This window comes from Filicampus tigris, chromosome 3, assembly GCF_054856515.1.
Source record: "Filicampus tigris isolate MCC_2025a chromosome 3, RoL_Ftig_1.0, whole genome shotgun sequence".
Lineage (NCBI taxonomy): Eukaryota > Metazoa > Chordata > Actinopteri > Syngnathiformes > Syngnathidae > Filicampus > Filicampus tigris.
Genome location: NC_141219.1, coordinates 12,321,804 through 12,346,847, shown reverse-complemented (window position 1 = coordinate 12,346,847; position 25,044 = coordinate 12,321,804). Strand labels below are relative to the sequence as shown.

Here is a 25,044-nt window from a genome sequence, read left to right as displayed (position 1 = left end):
AGCCTACCACATACTAGGGATTGATGTAGTACTCGCCAACCTTTTCGAAACTGATTCAGTTACTTTTTCGGTTATTCTTTTCCAAAGTATAAGCGAGTGTTTGCAAATGTCTTACTCTGATTAAACACAAAACATCATTAATCAGCTTTCTTGAAGGACGTAGGAAATCAGAGAATTACTGATGAGAGACTTAAATCGAATTTGAAATATTTTAAGTTCATTAAACAATGGTTCTAAATCATTACACTATTGTTAAAATAGTTGTTGTCCAATTTGATAATGGATTAGTCGTCAATTAATCTATTGAAATGTTGACACCTTTACATGAAACATAACTTTCTGAATTATTGCCAAAAAGCTCAACCTTGGTTTCATCGGACCATAATAAAATCTCACACACATAGAAAATCAGTTACAGTCCGATTTATATCCATTGTACGTGCACTGCAAATGTGGGCTGCATTTTCCTTCAGTCTCAAGCAATAATATTAATATGAAATAATTTAATCGCAAAGAACATACCGGTACTTTCGCTATAACGTGTTTGATGTGCTCTATGAAGAAGAATAAATCCAGTCCATGACATCAGACATTTGTTGTCTTTGATTGTATTATGCAGAATTAAATGAAGGCCAATGTTTCATGAGCCAGAAATAGACGATTTGTTTGATGTTGTTTTAGGTTGTGAGGGACAAAAGCATTCAAAAGCGACTGCAAATCACTCTGTTTCATAACTGTTTGACCGTCTTGTTATACTTGCATGTGGCCTTGGCATCTGTAATGTTGTGCTCTGTTATATTGGTTGAACACACTGCTGCTCTCTGATTACTTCTGGAAATCGTCTCGTGTAAATTCTGCACGTGCACTCTGCAATATTACAAGTTAGGTAAGTAGCACAGTTACACGTGTAGATGCAAAGAGGCTCATGTGAAGATTGGATAGTCTGGTCCCTCGGCCACATATCATCACATGGTCGCCTTATGCTGCTACCCATGACTTTATTGGAGTTTGAATATTATATAAGACCAATGTATGTTCCACAGAGTATTTTGCTGCAGTGTTGCCATAACTACAAAAGGCATCACATGAATTTGCTGACTGCTTAGTATCGATTATGTTTCCCCTGCGTTCATGTTTTTATGGTCATGGTCGGGGAACCAATCAAACTCAAAGAAGCACTCAACAAACGATAAAAAATATATACTGGTTCATAAATGTCCAAAATATTTGATCTCTAGCAACTGATATGTCAAGCTCTTTGTACAAACACATAATGTAATACTCTAACTATGAAGATAAAACAAATCCAACATTTGGACAGATTCATGATGGTGCGATCATAAAAAGACATTGGAGAAACTGTTAAGCCAGATGCTTTGTTTCCAAGTTCACTGTATTCCATTTATGTGATGGAGTCAACTATCAGCATAAAGCAACACAAACTTAAAGTAAAGTACAAGAACAAACAATTCTAAACTTAAAGGAAATACAAAACCAAACAATTCTAAATATGACAATTGGTTTGGCACTTGAATAAGGGCAATGGCAATGGGTTGAGAGTTTGGCCCGCAAAATGAGAGGAGTGTTTAAATCCAAAGTGAGAGTCAGGGTGTTATTTCAAGTGGGGAGTTAATCAGATGCCTTGACAGCCTTCAGAACTTAGAGTGAAGTTGTCTGAGGAGAAGCGCTTCCTCCAGCTCAAAGTGACCACTTAACGCCACTAAATGAGCATCTCTTCGTGCCACTTTCACTGACAACCGGTTGCCATGGCATCAGATGCCTGCAATATGTTGGGGGCTGCCTTCGACCAATGGATGACATTAATGCAGGTAAGAATTTCTACTTTATTATCTCACGCCTCCACTTGATTTTACTTTGGCACACCGCAACAATTTTGTTAAGTTGTGACTATTGTGTTTCATTCAAGCATGTTTCAAACAATTGAATAGTTCTAAAGGTTTACAGAGGGTTTTAAGTGACTCAATCTAATGAGATACAACAGAACAGCTGAATCCAATTTTTAGCATTTAAAAAGATAATAATATGTTGAGGTTAATTAAACAATATGATCTTAGTTTCCTGCATTATGCCACGCTCAGAACTGTTTATATTTTTTTTTCTTGTGTAGCTGAATGAGGTAACCAAAACATACATCTCTCAGCAAGTCCCACACCATAGCAAGTACAACTACCATAATAATGTTCGACCAATATCATTTTTTCTATTATATTTTCATAATGGTGGCCTTTTTTATCCAGCTCTTGTATCCATGTTATTAGACTGTATTGGCGTACCAAACATTGTGACTTTGTATCTTTCACTGCCCATGAACATGCACAGTTGGTCCCCTTGCCCTACTTTCTCAAAGAGGTGATAGATTTTTGGAATTACAGGCTGTTATCTTGAATGATCTCATAATTTAGGGTCACAAGGCACACTTTTAACTATTAGAGACCGTAACCCAGCCGTTTACAAACTGCTGAGACCCTAACATACCTGATAACAGGTTATCACTGAAGATACAACAGGTTGCGATGGCAAGTCTCATCTTCTTTCCTGCTTGTTTAATTTAATTTTAGGATTGGAGCAGCGAAAGCTCTTTCTGCTCAGACGCTGTTATTAAAGCGGCACGCAAATTAGACCTGTAATTTGAGGGCGCATGAGGTGCAAGTGAACTACACTCCAAACAAGCCATGTGATGCCATTTATTTTACAGCTATAGGAAAGGCCACGCTGTTGTGCAATATTGCTACCAACAGGCAATCTCAGGAACTGCACTTATCAAAGGCCGCACCATTAGGTACACCTGCAAAATCCCTTCCAGATGTAAATATTTGAAATAAATAAATTAACACACAAATATATAAATAAATGCATGTACTGCACAAAGATAAAAATGATATATTTTTCTTTAACACAGCGAGAACTAATCTATTATTAATTTTATTATTGCAGATGTCTTATAGAAGTACAACACAGTGCACTGCATCATACTGGGAGGTGTTTTTTGTAAACTGAATACTGGGAATACCTCTCAGTATGATGCACTGCAGTATATACTTGCATTGCCTTAAACAAGATACGGCGGATCAAATTAAACAATAGGACACAATGGCGGTGGTTTAGACTTGTACTGTGTGCTAAGTGCATTTTTCGTGTCAATTGAAGTACTCTATTATATCGTTACAAAGGTAATCGGCATATTAGAAGGAGCTCTCTGTATGATGCAGTGCCGTTCTACACCACTGCAAACTACAACCTCATCAAGTATTGTTGTAATAGCTTCACTTCAGTGAAACGAAAATGAAAATGGAGCATTTGATAAAATTGTAAAGATTTTTTTAAAGCGCTTATATATGTCACTGTTCGATTGTACAGTGCAGTTGTGCCTAATGAAGTGTCCAGTGAGTATAATGCTGTATTATCAATTCGGTATTGACGCGGACAAAAGGAGCTCTCAAGTTACACTTCTGCTCCCCACCTCCACTGTTCCTTTACTTCAGGTCAAATAAAAGAATGTCTCTGTAGTGCCCAGACCCTTACAGCACAAATAAAGTCCTCTTTAAGTCCGAGTCGACCGACAATTTGGGAGCACTGCAGGAGGTCGAGGGAAGGGATGAAGAGCATGTTTTTACTGAGGCCGCAAAGGCCGTCCCACCACAATTGTATAGAGGAAAAGTGAGTATACACACACACACACACACACACACACACACATGCCTATATGTACAGTATATCATCTAGTACAGGAGCAAATCTATCAAATGAAATCATGAAAACCACAGACTACAATTGTAGTCTTGACGTCTCATACTTTTGATTCTGATCATCGACATCTGGACCATCTGGCATGTCCTGAGGAAGTTTAGTGAATGACGGCCCTAATGAGAACCAGAGGCTCCGTTCAAATACAAGCAACCCTATTTTGCTCCCACTCTTCCTTAAGTCCCTTCATCTTTATACCTGTATTTTCTTGCTTTCATTTGCCGCAGCAATTGCTGTGTCTCCAAAATTGGCTTCACTTCACAGTTGAAGCCATATTTTATGCTTTGAACTGTTGTGAAGTCTACACTCGCAAAGCTTCCTCCTTCCTCCTCCTCCTCCTCCTTTATGAACCCCTTCGCTCCACACCACATCTGAGGAGCATGTGCTGCAGAGAACTCCCCCTGAGACGCTCCAGTTTAAGACCAGGAGGTACGTCGGCCGGCGTGGCAGGCTGTGAAGAACAGCAGGAAGGTCTGGAGAAGATGAGAGCAGGAAAAGTAGCGGTATTGTGCATACAGAGGCAGTTTGAGTCGTTTTTGAGAGAGGGAGAGAAAAAAACTCAGGAGGAGGAGGTAGAAAAGAGGTAGGAAAAGAAAAGGGAGTCGAGCCAGTTGGCATCATTTGAGGTATTCAGCTCAGCTCAAAAAAAAAACTGTCCGGACTCAAAAACCACCGAGGGCCTCTCGCGGTGCTGTCAGCCCTGTGGATGGTCTGCGAGAGGAGCGCACAAGTCTACAAGCGTGAGGATTTATCGCTGGGACTCATTTATGACACTGGACTTTGTTTTCCTTCCCGGCTCTGTGCAACACGCAAACTAAATTCTTAATAGCATCCAACAATGACAGCCAGGGCTGCTACGATGGGCCTGTAGAATGGAGTATGATATTGACTTCTACAAACACTTTGCTTGGCTTAGAAAGGTAAGATACTCTCCGGGCGCATGTCTGCCTTTCGTGCAACTCTAGCATGCAAGAGCTATGCTGTCACACGCACACGCGCAAAGACGAATGTATGTGCATGTGAGTTTCCTGCTACTTTAAAGTTACAAAGTCAACATGAAACCATCTTGATGTCATTCGGGAGCCGTTAGTCATCCAACAGCGCCCATTGTTGTAATTATGAAAAGCCTGTAGGAGGCACAGAAGACAATCTTTCACACAAACACTCATTTGTATTTACATTCATTTAGAGTTGCGATGGAAACCTTTCACTAAAATATTCTAATCATAAATGTGACTTGTTTGCTCATGATACACTAACACTGCAGTGGAACTCCCAAAGTTGAATACAAACTATTCTGAGACACTAAGTGACCTGTGGTTTGAAAATTATGGAAATTGAAATAATCTGTTCCATTGTCAAACTGTTGCCTTCATAAAGCCTTTATGAAACGAGCAATGGGAGGTAACGTCTGCGAATAAAAACTTCAATGCAATCATGTGTGCACTCAATAGTAACTTTGATGATGCGTAATGGAAGCACGTAGTGTGTGTGAATCTATCACTGTATAAAATTGCATATCACAAAATGTTTACATTTTTCTACGCAATTTATAGAGCACTAACAACAACCGCAGCAGAAATAAAACCTAAAATAAAAAAATAAAATAAATACATAAATAAATAATAATAATAATAACTAATTACATAAAAATAAAAAAAATAAAAAATAAAAAGCACAACATTAATAATAACATTATATTATTAATAATAGTAACAATTTGATAACAACAATAGTGTGAAGTTGCTGGAATAAAAGAGTGAGGAAGATGATGGAAGTATCCTCTGACCAGTATGAAGGTGGCGGGATGCTAAATTGTAATCTCGCGATCACAGCGTGCATTACGTCACACACGTTTGTTGCAAGATGACGTCTGAATGGTAGCAAACAACTACAGTTTTCTAACAGTGGTTAGTTTGCCCATTAGTGAGTAACACACATACGGAAGGAACGTTTCAAATCTTCTGTCCCGTTTAGTCCGCTCGCTCGCTCGCTACATTTTACTTTATCGACGGTTCTTGTCCCTTTCTGTAGCTCCTCTGTGATGCATTTCTTGCTGAGTGGATGCCGGCCACCTCCACGTTGGGACAAAGCTCCTCAACGTTTCAGCATTGTAGGACAAATTCCAATGGGCAATATTCTCCGATAAATGAAATGAATCTTATTGTGAAAACGGTTTAGCTCCATGAAAAAGAATAAAAGGTGGAAAGAGCAATAGACGAGAAAGTAAATCAAGATGTTGTCTCGAACAAGTTGGCACAGTGCAAAATGAACACTAAAGGATAAACCATGTTGGGAACGTATAAATAAAAGAGGAAATTAGCGGCACTTTTGTGACATGCTGCCGATTAAACTAGAGTAGTTAAACCTTGAGGCAGCAGTTTGACATCTAAAACATTTTTTAACTGTACTGTACATGAGGTGGCCCTTTATTTTGCGTGCTAAAAAGCACTGAATTGAATTATTATGCAAGGTTTTAAGGAGTGTATCAGACTTCAAAGTAAGGAAGCATATAATAAAACTAGCAACTTAGATAAACACCATGTTTGCATTTGGGAATTACAAAGCCTTTGGCTACAAAACGCTTTGCACAGATTATCTACTACAATGATGCATGTTAAAATAAAATACATGAATTTTGTTGTAATGCCTCTTGGAAAAGAGTCTGTTAAAGCCCTTTTTTGGGGTTTCAAACAAAACTATTGCAAACCACTTGGGATTCTTGGCTCAGGCTTGAGGCTGAACTACATAATGTTTCCACAAGTGTGGTTTTGTGAAGATTTCTGAGTAAATGTAGCTCATTGGGCTGCAATCATGCATCCCTTTCCAGTGATCGCTCTAAAATATCCCGAAATACACAGGAAGCCCCGAAGCTTCATCCAAGTCCCCGCTAATCAGATGGAATAAAATATATTGTACAATTTGAATAGAGGATTAGGAGCAGTAAACCTCTTACAGGCGGTGGCAGTGAGAAGCTCTCCAAGTACATTTTTTACTGCAATTTGCTGCAGCCTCATTTGAAGAAAACCAGATTTGACCTTTTGGGGAACTGGTCTTTTTCAGCAATGCATTAACTAAGGTTAACATTTTGACCTGTATATTCCGAAGGTAAACCACCAGTCATCAGACAACACTGAGTCCTACCAGGAGCGTTTATCACGACTGGAGGGAGACAAAGAATCTCTCATATTGCAGGTGAGATGACGTCATCAATGCTTGCAATTATTCCTAGTTTCAATCTTAGATTGCATCTTCTTGACAAATGATTAGTTTTCCTGCCCTCATTGTAAGATTGAAACGACTTCTACAAATAGTTGACTCGAAGCAGGTCAAAGGGTAGAGTTTGAGCTCAGTGTTATTGTTGCATAACTGTTTTGTTTCTCTTCCAGCAGCAGGAACAAAGCTCTATAGTGTAGGTTTGATTCTATTACAACACTAGAATGTTGTGCAAACATTGTAAGATGGAGTTCCGGGAAGTGCTGAATAAGTGCATACCTCAGACAGGTTAAGGCTAGTACGCAACCACTGTACTGTAGATGTACAGTATATGGTTGAGAACAGTTGCCCTATTGTCAGGGGTGTCGAACTCCGGTCCTCGAGGGCCGCTGCCCTGCCTGTTTTCCATCCCTCCCTGCTGCAACACACCTGTTTCAAATGATCAGCTCATCAGCAAGTACCGCAGGAGCCTGATCTTGATCCCGATCGTTTGAATCAGGTGTGTTGGACGAGGAAACCTCTAAGACATGCAGGAGGGCGGCCCCCGAGGACTGGAGTTTGACTCCCCTGGAGGTAGTTCTCATGTACAACCGTCCACTGGGACATCAGCTCCAATTAAACATTACAGAATGTGTTCTAGCTTGCATGATTCAAAACAACAAAATTGTTTATACTCTACACACAATGTCACCACCTAAAACTACACGGTCTGCTGCAGCCTCGTTCCCATTTTACATTCTCTACAACTTGCACAAACAATTCCAACAATGCTCAGGCCAATGAACTCTTGACAGCTTGCACTGAGACACTATGTGTTGTTCAATGAAATATAGGGGTTGACATTCCAACACAAATGAACATTGAATACACACAATAGATGACACACGGCCGTGTGAAAATTATGAGAGGCAATCATCTGTTATTGAGTTATTGAGTTTAAATTATGAATATTTGCAATGAAATATGAAGAGGAAAAATGCATCGTAAATTCTCAAACCAAACTATTCTGGGGATTTTTATTTATTTATCTCTGAAACAGGAAATAATGTAAATAAACGGCTCATATATATATATATTACAAATATGTCAATAAAATGCTAAAAACAAAAATAAAAAATGTAACAAGTAACGACTGGTGTCTTCAACCATTATTGCCTTGTTGAGTCTGGCCCTTCTTTTGTAATACAGCAAATAGCCAGAACAAACAAAAGACACTTCCAGAGTTAATCTTTACTAAATGTGAGTGAGGTCGGCTGTCATCACTTGGTATGATCTCAGAGGTTTCTTCAGAAAATGTGGTTCTAGTCCAAAACAAACAAGCTGTCAGTCATTTCCCTTAAGATGTTCTACTGTGTTGTCCTGGTGAAGTGATCACAACTTGTTTTGATTGCTCACACACACAGGTGGGTGTGCTGACAGACCAGGTGGAAGCTCAGGAGGTAAAAATCAGTGACCTGCAGAGTTCGGTGGTGGAGCATCGGCTCAAACTCGTCGCCACAGAAGAGATGCTACAGCAGGTACCATTGAGCTTAGCTTCCAAGTCTTCCTGCAGCACTTCATTTGACTGACTTTCACATTTTTTTAACACACATTGTATCGGATCATAACATGTGTGAAATGTTGCCCACTTGGCATCCATTGGAGCCTGATCATCCTGGAAAGGGGATTCCCCCATCTGTGGTCCCTTATCAAGGTTTCTCATTTTTCCCCAGATGGGTTTTTGGGAGTTTTTTCCTTGCCCTCCTGGGGGTTAAGATCAGGGGATGTCATTAATATGTTATCAGCTATGGGCATGTGAAGCCCTTTGAGACACCCTTGTGATTAAGGGCTATATAAATAAATTTGACTTGACTTCCACTCATTTTACTGGAAACTTTGGTCAGAACAGAAGCTTTTATATCAACATTCTTGTACTAATGAATGAGCATAAAGATGACCCCAATCAGTCATTCACAACAGATCCCTCCTGCAGTTTCAGCCTCTGCTAATATATTTTGCTCCCTGGGAAGAAATTCCTGTTTAAAATTCCATTCTATGGAGCTGCAGATTACCTTGGAGACCAAAATATTTAGGATGCCCAGACTCATTCCAGGACAGTGTCTCTGAGCCTTTGCCTGATTTTTGCTGGGCTCGACTGGTATGTCTGGGCAGGTGATTAGAGTTGAAATAGCCACACCCCTAACCTTTAACCACAACTTACTTAGTCAGTGCATGCTGTCTCACTCTAAGAGAGCGAAGAGAGAAATAGAAAAGAAAGGCAAGACTGACTAATGGCTTAAGAAGGGAGGAAAAGCTGAAAAAGGTGGCGAGATGGGCGGGAGACCGGGTAGGGGTTGTGCTTCTTGAAGCGAAAGAATCTTCCACTTGCAGTTACTTGCTCTTCACTGGAGCTCTACAACTTGCTAAACTCCATTAAACACACCATGGAAAAGGATATATGACATTGAAAGCGTCATGAGCCTGGGAACTATTCACTACCATGCGGGAAGCACACTTTGCTCTGCTGCAGGCAGACGTTAAAGTACAAGGTAACGCATTGCACACGTGTCTCTTATTTGAATGTTCCTCTGTTCATCTTAATTGTTCATATATTGCCAACCTGTGATCTTACCTAATAACATAATTTCCTGGGATGGATCTCATTGTTGGTGGTTAAATGCTTTGTGTGGAGCTGTATGGGTGCAGTGTATCAAAGGGCAGCCAGGACCGGTTTGCTTGGGACGTGGTCATTATGAGGCTTTGGACCTGAGCCGTAAATCTCTTCCTGGTGACAAAGCTCTAATATTTTCCATATGCCCTTGAAAAAGAAGGGCAGATATTTTCCAAAGTCAATGTTTCAAATACTCTTGTCCACATGGGCCTGCTTCAAATTCTCATTTCGGGGCTTTGAATGATTTAGCACCTGCTTGGAAAGAACCAAATTAGCACCACATCTGCATGGTCTTGTGGAACTCTCGAGGTTGAGAATCACCCACAGTCGCTCACAGCTTTGGCTTTGATTAGCAGCAGTTCAAACCGACATGCTAATTACCTGTTCAAGTCATTTTACTGTTGTTTTTCAGAATGGTTTGCATGTTTATGCCCCCTCCCCCGCTTTCTGCCCACCAATCCTGCTGTGGACTTAGAGTGAGCTGTGAAATAGGCATTATAAATAGTGGTCATGCGTTGTGTATATTTAGCCCCCTGAAAGCAGTGGGTTTGTCCAAGGAGACTGTTATTACAGCCCTTGTAGCTGGCTGTGCCTCGCACCTAATGCCGCCTTTGTGGTAAGTGTCGCATAGCACTGTGTGTATTCTGCGCTTTTATTTGCAGCATGTGTCTTTTGCTGTATGACAGGAGCTCCTGCACAGGACGACGTTGGAGAAGCAGAAGCTGAGTCTTAAGGGGGAGGTGTCCTACCTGAAGCTGAAGCTGACAGACATGGAGGAGAAACAAGGCCATGGAGGCGAGAGGCAGCACAAAGCAGAGGTAAGGCTTTTCAATAAGACGTGCATGATATGTAGAGAAAATACACATTGAAAATAAGAGTTAAGTAAATGAGGATGAGAGAGATAGTAGTTTTTCTTAGACTCAAATAGGTCATTGGGTTCTGTGAAATTCTTAACTGGAGACATTTTTGCAAGTGAAAGTGAGACTGCCTCACGTACAAAGAACTTTATACCCTATTTTCACTGAGCCGTATTTTCAAGGAAGAGCGACTTTAGCTTTAATCACCTGGGACACTTTTGTTTGGAGAACCTTTGGAAATTTTAGCCCACGTCTGCCAAGAATGACAAGGCAACATACGGAAACATGTACCATACGGTGGACTTGAAGTCAGCTGCTGATTTTATGGAAGTCCATAAACACTCTCTGGACAGATGGGAAGGAACATTCACAAAAACTCTGGCACAGGTTGATGCTTAGTAGAAGGAATACAAGTATCCAAGAGGTTTAATTTTTGCTCTCATTTCTAACTGAATTGCGCATATGCTTAAGACTGTTGTGTCTGGTTACCAGTGGGTAAATTGTGCTTTTGGTCTCTGCTATGAAACTGAGAAGAAGTACAATTAGAGCCAGACAGAATGCTGGATGTAACGTTACTGTCAAAACACGGCCAGTCAAAGAGCCTTTGTGTCCTCAGGTGAAAAGAGTTCAGGCATAGTAGAACTGGCATGATAGATGAAGGAACACGTGTGTGGTTTCACAGCCCAGAAGATTTTGTTCCTGGAGGTTGGCAAAGATTCACAAAGTCATTATGCAGAAAGGAAGCTCTTGGGGAGGGAGCGGGGAATCCAATTTGTTCAAAAAGTATGTGAACAAAAGTGTGTTTGACATTCAAGAAGAAAAACAAATGCATAAGTCATAACGTAGAAGAGGGCCACACTTGTCAATGCATTTTCATCTTATACACGTTTCCTTCCAACATATGTTTGGAATCAAGAAGAGGGAGAAAAAAAAAACTTTCTTTGAACACTTACAAGGCCTCTCATGTGCTTTTTACTACACAAACACACACATGCTGAAGCGGCCCCCACCCCACTTTTGAACCAGTAAGCTCAGAGTTAAATTTAGCCATGGAGGGGCTTCGTATCATCTGTCATATCCTCTACACTGGACCCCATGTGAGACTTCCTCTGTCGACAGTCCCGGCATAACTTGAGTGCTGTTTACAAGCACTCTGATGGAACCCTGGCACTAATTTCTTTGAAAACATGTAGAAACTAGTCAGCCCTGTTGCATTAACCACGGCAAACAATTTGGAACGGAACGTCTAAAGCTGGTTTGCTGGTCGATTAATTGATCCGGCCAACATTTTGGAGAAAAAACAGGGGTTTAAGTTTGACCAAAATGCAGAGCCAAGCTACAGTGATGTGTCTTGTCATACAATAATTCTGACATAGATACGTCACAGTCCAAGCTGCTCAGCACAAAATTCTATAAGTGAGGTGTGTTTATGTGTAGCAGGAACTCCTATGTGACCTATCTTTAAAATTACGGTAGGTCTCATGTTTTATTACTTTTAGATTTGACTGTTAACTTTTAGTAACTTTTTTACACTTGTATTACGTCATTAGTCGTAACAAGTTGGATAAAATACCCATCCATCTTTAATACCGCTGTTCCTTATTAGGGTCAGAGGTAACTAAAGTCTATCTCAGCTGACTTTGAGCAAGACGCAGGGTATTAATCACCATGGACCGGTCCCCAGTTAACTGAAAGGCACACACTGGCAAACAACTATTCACATATAGTGACAATTTAGACAAAGCAACTAACATGAATATTTTTCCAAAGTGGGAGGAGGCACGTGAACAAGGGGAGAAAACTTAAACTTCATACAGGAAGGCCAGATCAAAGAGTCAAACCCAGATCTTTTTCGACTGCATCACAGACGCACTAACCAGTACCACAATCTGTGAACTGACAAAATTAATAAACATAATTAAGAAAAACAATATAACCAAAATAACGTACACTGAATCTGAACTAAACGGACATTAGGATTAGAGCCAGTGTGCGTGGATTAAACTGAATGACAAGAGAATGATGGTAGAAAGAAGTGGTTCTAAGAGAAAATGCAACATAGTGTTTGCTGTTATCTACAGCAGATGGATGTTTTTCCACCTGAGTAAACCTCATCCGGAACGTGTCTCCCTTCAAACAATGCGTGATTCAAACAGATGAACACGAATACAGATAACTGCATCTCCTCTATTCCTTCTAAAACGTTCTTTCAATTTTTCTCTCTCCCACACTGCATCCGGCAGAGTGTTGTGAATTTCATTAGTGAGCTGCAGGAGCAGATGTGTAGGTTTCAGAAGGAGATCAATAGCAAGATCCAGGAGAAAAAAGCCTCTGAGAACCCATCTGACAGCGGCTCACCGGCACCATGCTCCGCCCCCTCCACGTCCCCCGAAGATGCCAAGCCCTCATGTTGCACGGCTGCAGAGGTGAAGCCCGAACTAGAGGGGGCTGCAGACGGAGTTGATGAGAGTAGCGCAGATGCAGAGCAGCTGCAACACGGAGGAGAGAGCGTACGCAAACAGTCTGATGCATGACTTGTGACGTTGTGCACGGCATGCTCTGTCTCACTTTGTTGTGTGTTTATCCCTGAGTTCAGACGGAATGAGGGATACGCTCACCAAACAGCAGTTCAGGCTCTTAGGAGTCAAGACACTCATTGGGCCTCATTCAGCAATATACATAGGCAGCGGTGAAGCCGCGCACTCCCAACATGCTTTGCAGCGCTCATGTAAATTGTCGTAGTAGACGAGGCAAGATTCAGCCTTGTCTGCTCTTTATTCTCTTTGCTTTGAGTGTGGCTTTGATGTCTTTGAAGATGAAAGATCAAAGGACCAGGTTAATAATTGTTTGTGATTTTTCATTATATGAAAGTTCGTTTTTATTTTTTAATTTGTTTTTAAATTCATCCATACATTATCCAAACCGCTTATTCTCAAGAGTGCTGGAGCTCTTCCCAGCTGTCTTTGGGTGGGTAGGCAGGGTAAACCCTGAACTGGTTGCCAGGTAATCGCAGTTCAGTTTTAATTATATTTTAGAGCAGGTTTGTTATGTTTTTATTAGTTTTTCTTTTTTTTCGAAAATGCCTTGTCTTAGTTTAGTTTTACTATTTGTAGTATTAGTTTTAGTTTTTTATATATGGAGTATATGTTGAGTGCAGGATAAAAAGAAAAAAAAGGAAATTACAAATCGCAAACGACTGTTTGACCTTCCTTCTTTTTTGCGGACATACAGCAGGGCCAAAATTAATATATTTAAAATGAACTCTGAAAGCTCATCCATATTAAGTGAAAAAGACAAAAACGAGCATTTTTTAAGCATTGTTGTTTGCATCTTAGTTTGTTAACGAACATGTTTTTTTTTTTTTTTTCAATTTTAGTTTTAGTTGTTCCATGAGTTTTCGTTAACTATAATAACCTTGCAAACGGAGCAAATGAACATTTCAGATGACAGGACAGACGGGACTCACAATGAGAACTTGAACATTGGTTCAAGGGAGGCAGTCAGTGGCTGGGCGCGAGCTGTGGCCAATAGCAGCTCTTGAAATAATTTGCATTACAATATGTTGCAGGGCTTGGTGCGGGAACTCAAGACTCTAAAAGACAAAGTGCAACACTTGGAAGATGAGAAGATGGAGTATGAGAAAAGACTCAAAGCAAGCAAGGTAAATCTTGTATTTCATAGTAGAGTCTACACTAGTGATTATCAGGTGATTTGTTGGCAACTGTTAATGTGGTGATAAAATAATGAAATATGCCGAATGAGGGCTTACGTGTCGAATCATCAGATTCAAAAAGGACATACCGGTACTTTGTTTCAGGTACCATTCTGTTACCCAAATCTAATTGGTGTGTGTTAATGGGTGAACGAAAGGCATTCACTTTGTGCACTTTGTAGGTTGTGGCATTTTGAAGATGAGTCAAGCTTGGTTTTCAATGTTTTGTTTTTGAACAATACATTTTATTCACCTCTATAAAAGTGTGTTGCGAACTCGTGACAATAAGAAAATGTGGGTACCAGTGTGACAACATTTGAAAACTGCTGGTCTAGACTATACAGTATTAGTGTCCAAATTCCTTTGCTAACTGTCCACTCAACTTTCCTCAATGCTATCCAACCAATCCAATGTGCCAGGCAGCTAAGTGAGTCACTCTCATTTTATGTGCACACAGTTGATTATGTTTTCTCAAGAACTATTTTAAATAGGCTGTAAAAAAAAAAAAAACATGGCAATAATGATTTCATGACTTTTCATAACGTGTAACTGCTACATTATGCTTTACTGCTGCATTTTTCTTTACTCTCACTCATTGTACACTTTAAAAAAAAATCCTCACTGGTTACCTTTCCTCAGTTATTATGTGTTTTCTATTTATACAATGTGTTTCACGGTCTAAACATAGGAAGCCTGTTCTAAGCAGGCTGAAACAGAGTATTTAATTTGTTATTATGTGGACAAAGATACAGTATATTGAATGCTTTGAAATTTCTACAACAGACTTTTGAGCTAAGAATGCTTGCCCTCTTTCAGTCGTGTGGAAGGGCAGGACTTTTTAACGTTGACATTTTCGGTACTGTTAATACAATATAATAAAATACAATTGTACTTATATAGCGCATTTCATAACAGCTAGAGCTGTAACATAGCACTTCACATACAATACATTAAAAAGACCTTAATACAACAAGTGGAATCAATACATTAACATAAAACACGATCGACACCGGAAAAGAGCAGAACATTTCAGGTCTGAGCAAAAGGCGGAGGACAAAACAAGTGGATCAACATTCTTCCTGCTTAAAACACACTTATACTGTTAAAGTACTGAAAAACGTGTTGTGTGTGAAGGCACATAATGAGCTGCAAAACGTCTTATCTTCTGGTAAGCTTAAGAATCTAAACTGTTGGCTCTACTGACAGGTGGAGATCAGCAGCCTTCAGCAGCTTCTCCTGAGTAAGAATGCTGAGATTGAGAGCTTGCACACTCAGCTTCTGGTCAGACCTCCACTAGCCACTGAGAGCTCTGACAGAGGTAAGCAGAACATCCGGCCCACCAATCTCCAATCCACATATGGATTGAGTAAATAAGACCTATTTGCATTTAATATCTTTTTGACAGTTTTGGAGTCGCTCTTCCTAGAAAATGAGACCTTTTCAGTACAGTATTAAATAAAACTCACTTTGGTGAGATCAAGCCAAGATGGCATCCAAGAACATACACTCACTCTTCAATGATGCCTTCATGGCGCCTGAATCACAATGCGCTGTTTATCATTCTTATTTTATTTACATCCGTCATTCATGTCTGGAGTGCTCCACTTACAAGCCAGTGTTCCCTGCTCACCTACAAGTGTTACTTGGCCAAGCGGAAAATGTCTCAGCTGACTTGAAATGACGCCCAGTCTTTAAATGCCCAAAGATCAAACATTTTGGAATTTCAACCGGAAAATATGCTTGAAAAGTAAAATAAAATACTGGTAGTTGAACCATCACCTTTAATTGTGTTCATTTAAAGTTAAAAGAAGACAAAGCAATGTCTTATGCTTGATGATGTAAAATGTCTTTCTCGTCACTGTAGACCAGGAGCTGCAAAGACTTAGAAGTGAAATTAAATCCTTGGAAGCAGCCAATGATGAAAAGGTAAGTCTCTCTTCTTTATACATCTGTTTGCCATTAAATTAAACAGAATGTGCTAAGTTTGCCTCCACACACTATAGATGAAGCATCACTAGGAAGCATGGAGACTTGCACTTTCTAAATGTTGTCATTGCTCACAGGCACCTCCCTCCACCCAATTATAGTACAGCATTGCTTTTGTATTCTCACTCGTGGGGAATATTGGAACTTAAAGACTTGCAGGCGTGGATCTGCATGCGGCAGGGCTGGTGAACACACACATACACGCCCCAAGGAGAACCATTTCAGGCAAAGCCACACTTAAGTAGGCCTCGATCTGCCAAGCCTAATTTGGGAGAGAGCTGCAGTAAGTGAGCCCCGATGAAGCCAAGCTCGGGCACCACTTCAAAAAAAGACACGTTTGCTGCAGCTGGTCACCACAATTAAGTTTTGAAGTCAGGCCGATGTCAATCCCCTCCCCGGATGCTCTTTTCATGGAGACCATATGGTGAAAAGGACATTGGTGTGGCCTAGTGATCCAGAGCAGCAGGAAGCAGCCTCTGTGTGTTTCTTGAGCTTAGATAAAAATCTAAATGGGTTTTGTTGACCTTGAACACCCTCTCATTCCTATTTCTGGAGGACCGGCGCGTTGAAGAGCTCACTCTGCTCTTAAACCAGTGCAAGCAATTCAGAGATCTGACACACAACACGAGGCAAGGTAATCAAGCATTTCTCTGCTGCATCATTCCCTTCACCGTCTATCATTTTTTGAATCAAAGGCAACCTTTGGAGATAAGGAAATGTCAACACAAACAAAATAGTTCCCACGTTCCTATGTCACTGCAGCTCCACCTGCTGGACGTTCACTTTCCAACGGTAGGACAAATTCCAGCAGCAGTGAGGAAGAGGAGCAAGGTCTGAGGAAGAATGCTGATTCTGCCAGCGCAAAGTCTGAGGATCTCAAGTCTGATGTGGGTAAAAACTAATCCGCCTCGTTTTTTTTCTCGTGTAAGATTCGCTACCGGTACTTATCTTTGTTTCTTTTTTCATGATTCAGGTTTCCGCAAACAGTGCCTCCTCTCATCAAACATCAATTTTGTCTCAGAAGGACAGTGAATGCAGGTATCTCAAGCTCTATCACCCCATTGGTAGTAAACGTTTGGCATGAATAGTTTTCCACTAATAATGTTGCTGATGTCTTTTCAGGCCAGAGACACAGACATCATCCTGTAGCATGGCTGATTTAACACCCGGCCAGACAAAGGTATTTCCATTGTTTGTTTTTTTTACTTCTCATATACATACACAAACTTGGGACACAATCACTCAAGGGCCTGGTTAAACAGTTGGGGCGCGTGGCTCACACCCTTGACTGGCTGCCAGGGAATCACAGTACTAATTGTGAGAAATGCATAAAGAATGAATACATTCCACAAAAGTTAGCTTTGTAAACAACGGCACTAGCATGACTCCACCCCTAAGGTTTCTTTAATCATTCATATCTTCTATCTAAGTGATGCGCATTTCAGTCCATTTCTGTTCCGAAATGTACAATAGTGAACACACAAATGTACCCAACTGGGCTGATTAGCATTATAATCCAAGGAGATGGTTTGTACCTTTTCCATGGTTAAGTGCCAGACTGACCCACACGGAGTCCTCACACATCTGATGTTAAAGTCTATTATATACAAGTAAGACTATGACATCATGAGTTAGGGTCATGTTGTTGAAAGTCCTCCGAGAAGGATGGGAGGGGTTACATTCTCTTGTTTTTTTGGGGGGGCAGGGGGTCATTTTCACTTCCTGTAGCAGTAGTGAACATAACTTCATAGAAACCATATCCAGGAGACCCTTCATATTTGCAGGAGATAGGGACCGAAGCCTGTCAAGAACATAACAAAACAAAAAAAACCACGAGTATTTGATGGTCCTACTAAAAAGTGTTTATTATAGTTTAAACTGTAAGTATACCATTATGATCCCAAATCAGTTTAATATAATTTCAAATCCATCGTACAACACTGCCCTTGAAAATAAATGCTTTACAGATTATTTGATTTTTGAAAAAATGCACCAAAGTGTACATTTGTGGTGAAGACGCTCTTAATTTCTACTACCGACCCAGGCTAAACTTACACAAAGCTTGTCCTTCAGTCGAGATGTACTTGTACTTCACCCTATTCTTGACACCAATTACTAGTCATATATGATAGGTAGGTTTCACAGGAAAAAAAATAAATAAATAACGACTGATGAATTTTACATTGATTATGACCCCATAGCATGTGCACATACAATTAGAGATGATATGTCAGTTCACCATTTGTTTGTATCCGTGGGGCCTACAAACAGAGCGACACCGGAAGTCCGATGCTGCCTGTTCGTTCGTCTCCCACGGAGAGCAGCGCTGAGCTCCAAAGTGAACAATCTCCAGATGACAGTGAGGACGGAGACTCCAGCCAAAGTAAATACACAGATATTAACAATATTATATTACCAGACAGAACTTATATTTGGAGCAAGCCGCTCCCCTCTAACCAGAGGCACTTCTGTACTTTTGATCATGAGTAATTGCAGGGACTTCAGACTGGGAAGGATCAGTGGATGGACGTTTTTTGGGTTTTTTTTTTCCCTAACCAAACACACCCTTTCCTCTTCTCTGATGACCTCAGGCAGCCCGGCTCCACACACCACTCACCATTATAACTCACCCCAATTGATATTGCTGCCTACAAAAATAAAACATACACTTTAGAATGGCCACCCGACACATGCGGATGTGCACACATATGTGTAATAATTACAACCATCACCTGAACACCGTTAATACCTTTTTAAGTTCAATATGTTAGCTTTTTAAATATAGCACAGTACCTGTATATGGATGTGTTATAGTACAAACTTGTAGCCATTTTTAGCACTCTAATGGCGATGCTGTACAATATTACAATAGTTGCTCTTCAGTGCATTAATCACCGTTTGTTCGGATATGTGTTGTTACTTTTTTTTCAGCGAAGTTGGAGAAAGTGAACAACTGCACAGAGACAAACAGCCCACTGGGCCAGCGAAATGTGGGCTCGCCAGAATACATGAAAACAAACCGGAGCCTTAAGAGACTTTGGGGAAAGTGGGTGTGAGAAATGTTTTGCATATGAGAAATAATGAATGATGCATCAATGTGACTTTTGCAGTCAAGACACTTAACTCTTTCTTCATGTGATAATGAATTGGTGGGTGTGATGTGACAGGGGCACTGATGAGTGGGATTTTAATGATCCTCTACCCAGACTTCGAAGAACAAATTCTGGAGGAGCAAATGCAGGTGATCCAGAGACTGGTCCTTTTAGAAGAGGGGGCTTCCGTGCAACAGCAGGACCCCGACTGACCCGTACCCCCGAATCTGCTGACTCTGTACGGTAAGAGTCCACAACATAGTGGGTGTTCTACGCTCTCAGCCACAAGTGAATACTTGTTGTTGGTTTTAAATAATCTCAAATCAACTCAACCCATCTTTATTTACTTACACAATAGCTGCAGCTAGGACAAAGTACTTTACAGATTACATTGAATGAAGCTACATGTTATTTTAAATACTAATTCATGTGCCCATTTGCTCCTTTTTTTCTGCCAGTGACATGAATCTCCCATTCAGCCAGTGGACCAAGGAGCAGGTGTGTGGCTGGTTGGAAGACTATGGTCTGGGCCACTATGTCAACCTCACAAGGCAGTGGGTTGAATGTGGTCAGACACTACTTTCTGCCACACCTCAGGATCTTGAAAAGGTTAGAGAACAGAAAAAGCTAAGATGATTAAAATAACTATATCAGTATCCGTGGGAATAAGGCGAAAGTCAACACAGACATCAGCTACCAGAAGAGTTCTCCCGCCGATGTGACAGACCAGTCCGTCTATCCTCCTATGACAGACGCCCATTTTGTAACTGATAAATGAGAGATGGGAAATTTTAAAAAACGGACTCAGCATAGTCAGAAGGCCATTTTTTCCATCGATCGTCTATTTTCGCGGTGAGGCTTCAATGGCCACGGCGAGGCTTCCGTGGCCCGTTTGTCGGGGTCCTCAAAGGGCCATAAAGATCCAAAAAGTTCCTAAAAGGAGACGCATTTAGTCTGGCTGCGGTGGGGCTCCCATGCCACTGTGAATCTTGCGTTTCAAATATCGCAAGGTGGGAGGTGGTGCTAGTGGTAATTTGTCGAAGTTGGTACACTGATAGGAGGAATGGCCTACAGGCGATTACTATTTGGTTCAGCCAAACAAAATGGCGGATAGACGGACAGCGGAAGGGTACCCGGCTCTAGGCGGAAAGCAATAAACGGACTGCATTTTTTTAGTAAAATGCCCACCTCTGCAGAATAACATTGAGGTAGGTTGAAAAACTAAATAACAAATCAACAGACTTCTTTGTTGGACTGGTTTTACCTTTTACCACATCGACGTTGGTGGCTAGCATCAACCTGAAATTAAAAGGGTTCTTGCTGGGACAAAGAAATCATTTCTAGAAGTTTGGAAAATTTGGCAGGGAATTGGTGGAAACAAACAAAAAAATGTCTATAATGTCTTTCTATACATTGGGGACTGCAATTATTGATATTACTGGTCGTAAAATATGTTATATATAACATCAATAACCATACAAACAGAAATATTGAGATCAAGTGTGCTTTGCAACCTCAGGAGATGGGTATGAAGCACCCTCTGCACAGGAAGAAGCTGCAGTTGGCATTGAAGGCATTCACCAGTAAAATGACAGAGAAGTCATCGGAACTGGACCACATCTGGGTCACCCGTAAGAGTCTTGCTCGTATTTGAATAAGTTCAAAGGCAACAAGTGATGTGTATGTTACCTATATGATACACGTGACTCTCATAGGATGGCTGGATGATATTGGCTTGCCTCAGTATAAAGACCAGTTCCATGAAGCCCGTGTGGACGGACGCATGATACAATATCTCACAGTAGTAAGTCGTGATGAATAGGCAATTCCGCATTTGCACGTTTACATGAAGCTCACGTTGTATTTTATAATTTCCTAGAATGACCTCTTGAGCCTAAAGGTGACCAGTCAACTTCATCATCTCAGCATTAAATGTGCCATCCACGTCCTCCATGCTAACAAGTTCAACCCCCATTGCCTCAGACGCAGGCCTGGGGAAGAGGTAATCACGTTCAGATAGGATTGTGCTACTATTATCGTACAAATGTGTTGTCACATCTCAATTTCAAATCTAAAGAACTGTGTTACATATTGACTGTACTCTCATGCGCTCACTTTTCACATCACAAGTGACAGTCCATTTACCATCTTTCTCAGAGGACATTACTGCGTGTGCCCACAAGATGGAGACACATACATTTTTATTATTGCTACTCCTGACTACGGTCATACAATACGTTTGTATCACTAAGAGTTTCATGGTGCTTAGTCAGTTAAGTAATCACGAGTTGTACTGCATCTCTTAGTCACAAATTAACCTGAATTACGTATTTTACATGGACATTTTTTATATATTTTTTATAATTTTATCCATTCCCAGTGTACAAAGCAAGGTCCATAAATGCATGCTGGTCATCAGTTTTGTGCAACACAAAAATCTTCCAACATCTTATTGAAAGTCTTTCAAAAAAATGGAAGCTGTTAAAAATGAGAGCTAGTGTCTTCATTTTACTTACCTTAAAAGGTATAATCGCCAAGTGCCCTTTAAGTTTGCCTTTATAGCATATGGTGAAAAATAAGTATTGTATAAAACCTCAAATAGGCCTATCCGTTTTTCTTGTTCTTCAGAAACAGCCTTCCCCCTCTGAAGTGGTGCAGTGGTCAAACCACCGTGTGATGGAGTGGCTTCGAGCAGTTGATCTTGCAGAGTATGCACCTAATCTACGGGGCAGTGGTGTCCATGGAGGACTAATTGTGAGTCATTCCCATTTTCACAAATGCTTACGACACAGGCATGCAGGCCCTAACGTAATGTAGCGTAGTAACCACGATTATCAATATGCATCTCTGTAGATCCTGGAGCCTCGCTTCAGCGCAGAGACTTTGGCCCTGCTCCTAAATATTCCCCCACAGAAAACCTTGCTCCGTCGCCACCTGGCCACAGCCTTCTCTGCGCTGGTGGGGACTCAGGCCACGCAGGAGAAGAGAGAGTACGGCAACGCTACAGGCCATGTGCCCCTCACAACTACATCTAAAGTGAAGGTAATGTACAAAGGGTCAAAGGAACAATGAAAAAAAACCACACATTTACATAACGCATAGCAGTCAAAGAGTATATAGTACTGTACATTGACGAACTCTAGCTGAAATGTGTTTGGTTCGTGTGCGTTACAGCCCAAGAAGCTAGGCTTCACCCAGTTTAGTCACCTTAGGAAGAGGAAACCTGACGAATCTGCAGACTACATCTGCCCCATAGAGGGCGGGTTGCTGACTGTGAACGGGATTTCAAGGACGCCCTCTGCCGCACTCAGGGGTATCAGCCCCAACTTGGACAGACAGCCCAAGAAGCACGAGCACGGCGAGGGCAAGTTATGGCGGACTAACACAAACGGCTGCTAAGGAAATCACAGTGGTTATGGACGTGGACAATTTGAGCTCAAGAAATCCAAAAATGTGCATTGCGGGACAGTCTGCAACGCACATCATGTATTTATTAATCACAATCAGATAATTGATGGATGGATAATGCGTGCACATATTTTCTATGAAATGAATATGTATAATGTTAAGTGGAATCTGTTTTCTTTGCATTCCTTTGACAGTTGTTCCAAATATTCCATAATGCTTTAAGGCCTTTTTAAAGGTGTGTTGGATGTATATCTCGAGGTTATGATGCTTTATTCATATTCTACAGCTTTTGCATTAAACTTTGGTGAACATGGCTTTTTCATAATGACAAGCACGCATACACCATCTTGTCTATGTTATCTATAGCATGCTAACTGCAACTTCCCAAGAGTTTTATGCTGAAAATGATCTTGCCGAAAGCCTTTGAGAAGGGGGAATGAAGTATTTTCCCCAGAACTGATATTTTGTGTTGTGTACATCAATCCATGTACGGTTGTAAATAATAAATTATTTCTCTGTTGTTTTATTGGTTCCAACAAGTATTTGTTGTGACTGTGATTGTTGATCATAATATGTTAACATTTAAGGTCAGTACTGCACAAGCCTAGAATATTGGAAGGATTGAGAGTTGTTTTTTTTAAAAAATATATTTATTTAAAGGCCATTTTAAAGACAGCATAAATGCTGCTAACTCAACATCTGGACAATTAGCACTATTACAATAACAGGAAGAGAAAATAGTCCTTCAAGTGGTGCTTTTGCCCCAGATGCAATATTTCCACGGAAAAAAAACAACAACATGTAGTCGTATTACTAGAAGTAGTGGTCATAAATCATCACATCAGAATTGCAGCAGACACGTTGACATTGTCTGTTTTGCTCCCCCAGCCGCTACCTGTTTAAGAGTCCTTGTCAGTCATAGCCAAAGACAGCTATGAGGTCTCCAGGGAAGAGCCAGGGCATTTTTCTTCCTCCTTAGACTAACATTAGCGTTATGTGTGTTTGTAAATTGACAGAGTGACTTGTCATGTTGCAAAAACACGCTGACTTTGCCATGTTTATTTTGGCGCAATTAGGCATCGCACCGCAAATAACTATATTATTCCAAAAGTTAAATGATAATGATTGGCTCCTTTGAGGACAATATCGGGCTGCAGACCACACTTTTAGAAATGCTGGGTTGGAGGAGAGGATCACTGACATGCAACCTGCGCTATGCCACTATTGCCACTGTCTTGCAATTTTAATTGCCGTTTACTTCAGTACATACATGTGTTACGTGAAAAAGTTGCAGCCTTTGAAGTTGTTGCCATCTTAAGTTTAGTCAGTACAATATAAAGCAGTGATTCTCAACCAGTGTGCCGGGGTATATTTTTGACATATATATCCACTTGGTGTAACATGTTTTGTTTGGTGTGCCGTGAGATTTTTCAAACTCAAAATATGTGCCTTGGCTCAATAAAGGTTGTGAATCACTGATATACAATACGTGTTGATACGTTTGAGTGTACATTTTTCTATGGCCAGCAGACGTCAGTGTTGACTGTGAATCTGCCTTCAGTCAACCGGCCAAGCATTGAACGGGGCTGTCCAAATATCACAAGTACACAATTGATGTTTCCATTTAAGTTGTAACATTACGTTTACGTTTACTTTAGTATATATATTTAGCATTTTAACCCATTTTTTTGTTTAGTGTATATTAGTTTGAATAAAGACAATATCAATACAGTATTGTGTTAGCATGAGAGGATGTTTGATCACTCATAACATTCTTTTTCATGAGACTCTTATACAGTATTAGGCTAAATTGTACAAATGGCTGCCTGCTTTTTAAATCCGTATAAATATATATTGCTAATGTCTCATATTATTGCTGCCTATACTCTCTTGGGCGTTTATGTGGAACTATGTACTCTATGTACGTGTTGAGATGCAGGCATTGTTTATAATAGTGTATCTTGGCTAATTTCACTAATGTGACTCAGCCCCCACTATCTGACAGCTTAACTGCTATTATTTGTGTCACCCTCTCTCATAACACTTAGCAGTAAATTGCTGCACGCACGAGACAGCGCTATGAGTGACATTTTACCTTTGCAGTATGATATCTATTGTCTTAATTAAGTGAAAGCGATTGTGGCATTTATTGTTTTCTAAGGCACTTGCTAATGGCAGTGTGGGGGGGGGGGAAGTGGCAAGTAAATCATCACGGTTTACAATACATAAATATTTTTCAAAGCATTTGCTAATGATTACACATTATCCTCCGCTGTGACTGTCAATCATTGGGAATAAATCAAAAATGAAATCCCTGTCATGCTGGAGCCAACTCTTTATTTATGCTGTATCACTTTT

General features: G+C 40.6%; 1 protein-coding gene and 1 long non-coding RNA gene across 11 annotated transcripts in view; one reads left to right on the top strand and one right to left on the bottom strand.

Moving 5' to 3' along the window:
• Positions 1-25,044, bottom strand: part of LOC147149930 (uncharacterized) — a 408,789-nt gene that overhangs the window by 145,606 nt on the left and 238,139 nt on the right. The window lies entirely within an intron of this gene.
• ppfibp2a (PPFIA binding protein 2a) lies at positions 742-23,212 on the top strand. Of its 9 annotated transcripts, none has more exons than XM_086026707.1 (23): positions 742-1,829; positions 3,504-4,685; positions 6,874-6,960; positions 8,385-8,498; positions 10,318-10,449; positions 12,732-12,914; positions 14,057-14,149; positions 15,407-15,518; positions 16,065-16,126; positions 16,742-16,820; positions 16,949-17,073; positions 17,160-17,224; positions 17,309-17,366; positions 18,458-18,569; positions 19,118-19,238; positions 19,354-19,521; positions 19,737-19,887; positions 20,798-20,909; positions 20,994-21,082; positions 21,158-21,280; positions 21,907-22,032; positions 22,132-22,320; positions 22,453-23,212. In XM_086026707.1, exons 2-23 carry the CDS (start codon positions 4,638-4,640, stop codon positions 22,675-22,677), a joined length of 2,574 nt encoding a protein of 857 aa, XP_085882833.1. In that variant the 5' UTR covers positions 742-1,829; positions 3,504-4,637; the 3' UTR covers positions 22,678-23,212. The 9 variants fall into 9 exon arrangements, with proteins under 9 accessions (XP_085882833.1, XP_085882835.1, XP_085882837.1 ...); XM_086026709.1 differs by having other exon boundaries at positions 742-3,678; positions 4,157-4,685; XM_086026708.1 differs by having other exon boundaries at positions 792-886; positions 1,650-4,685.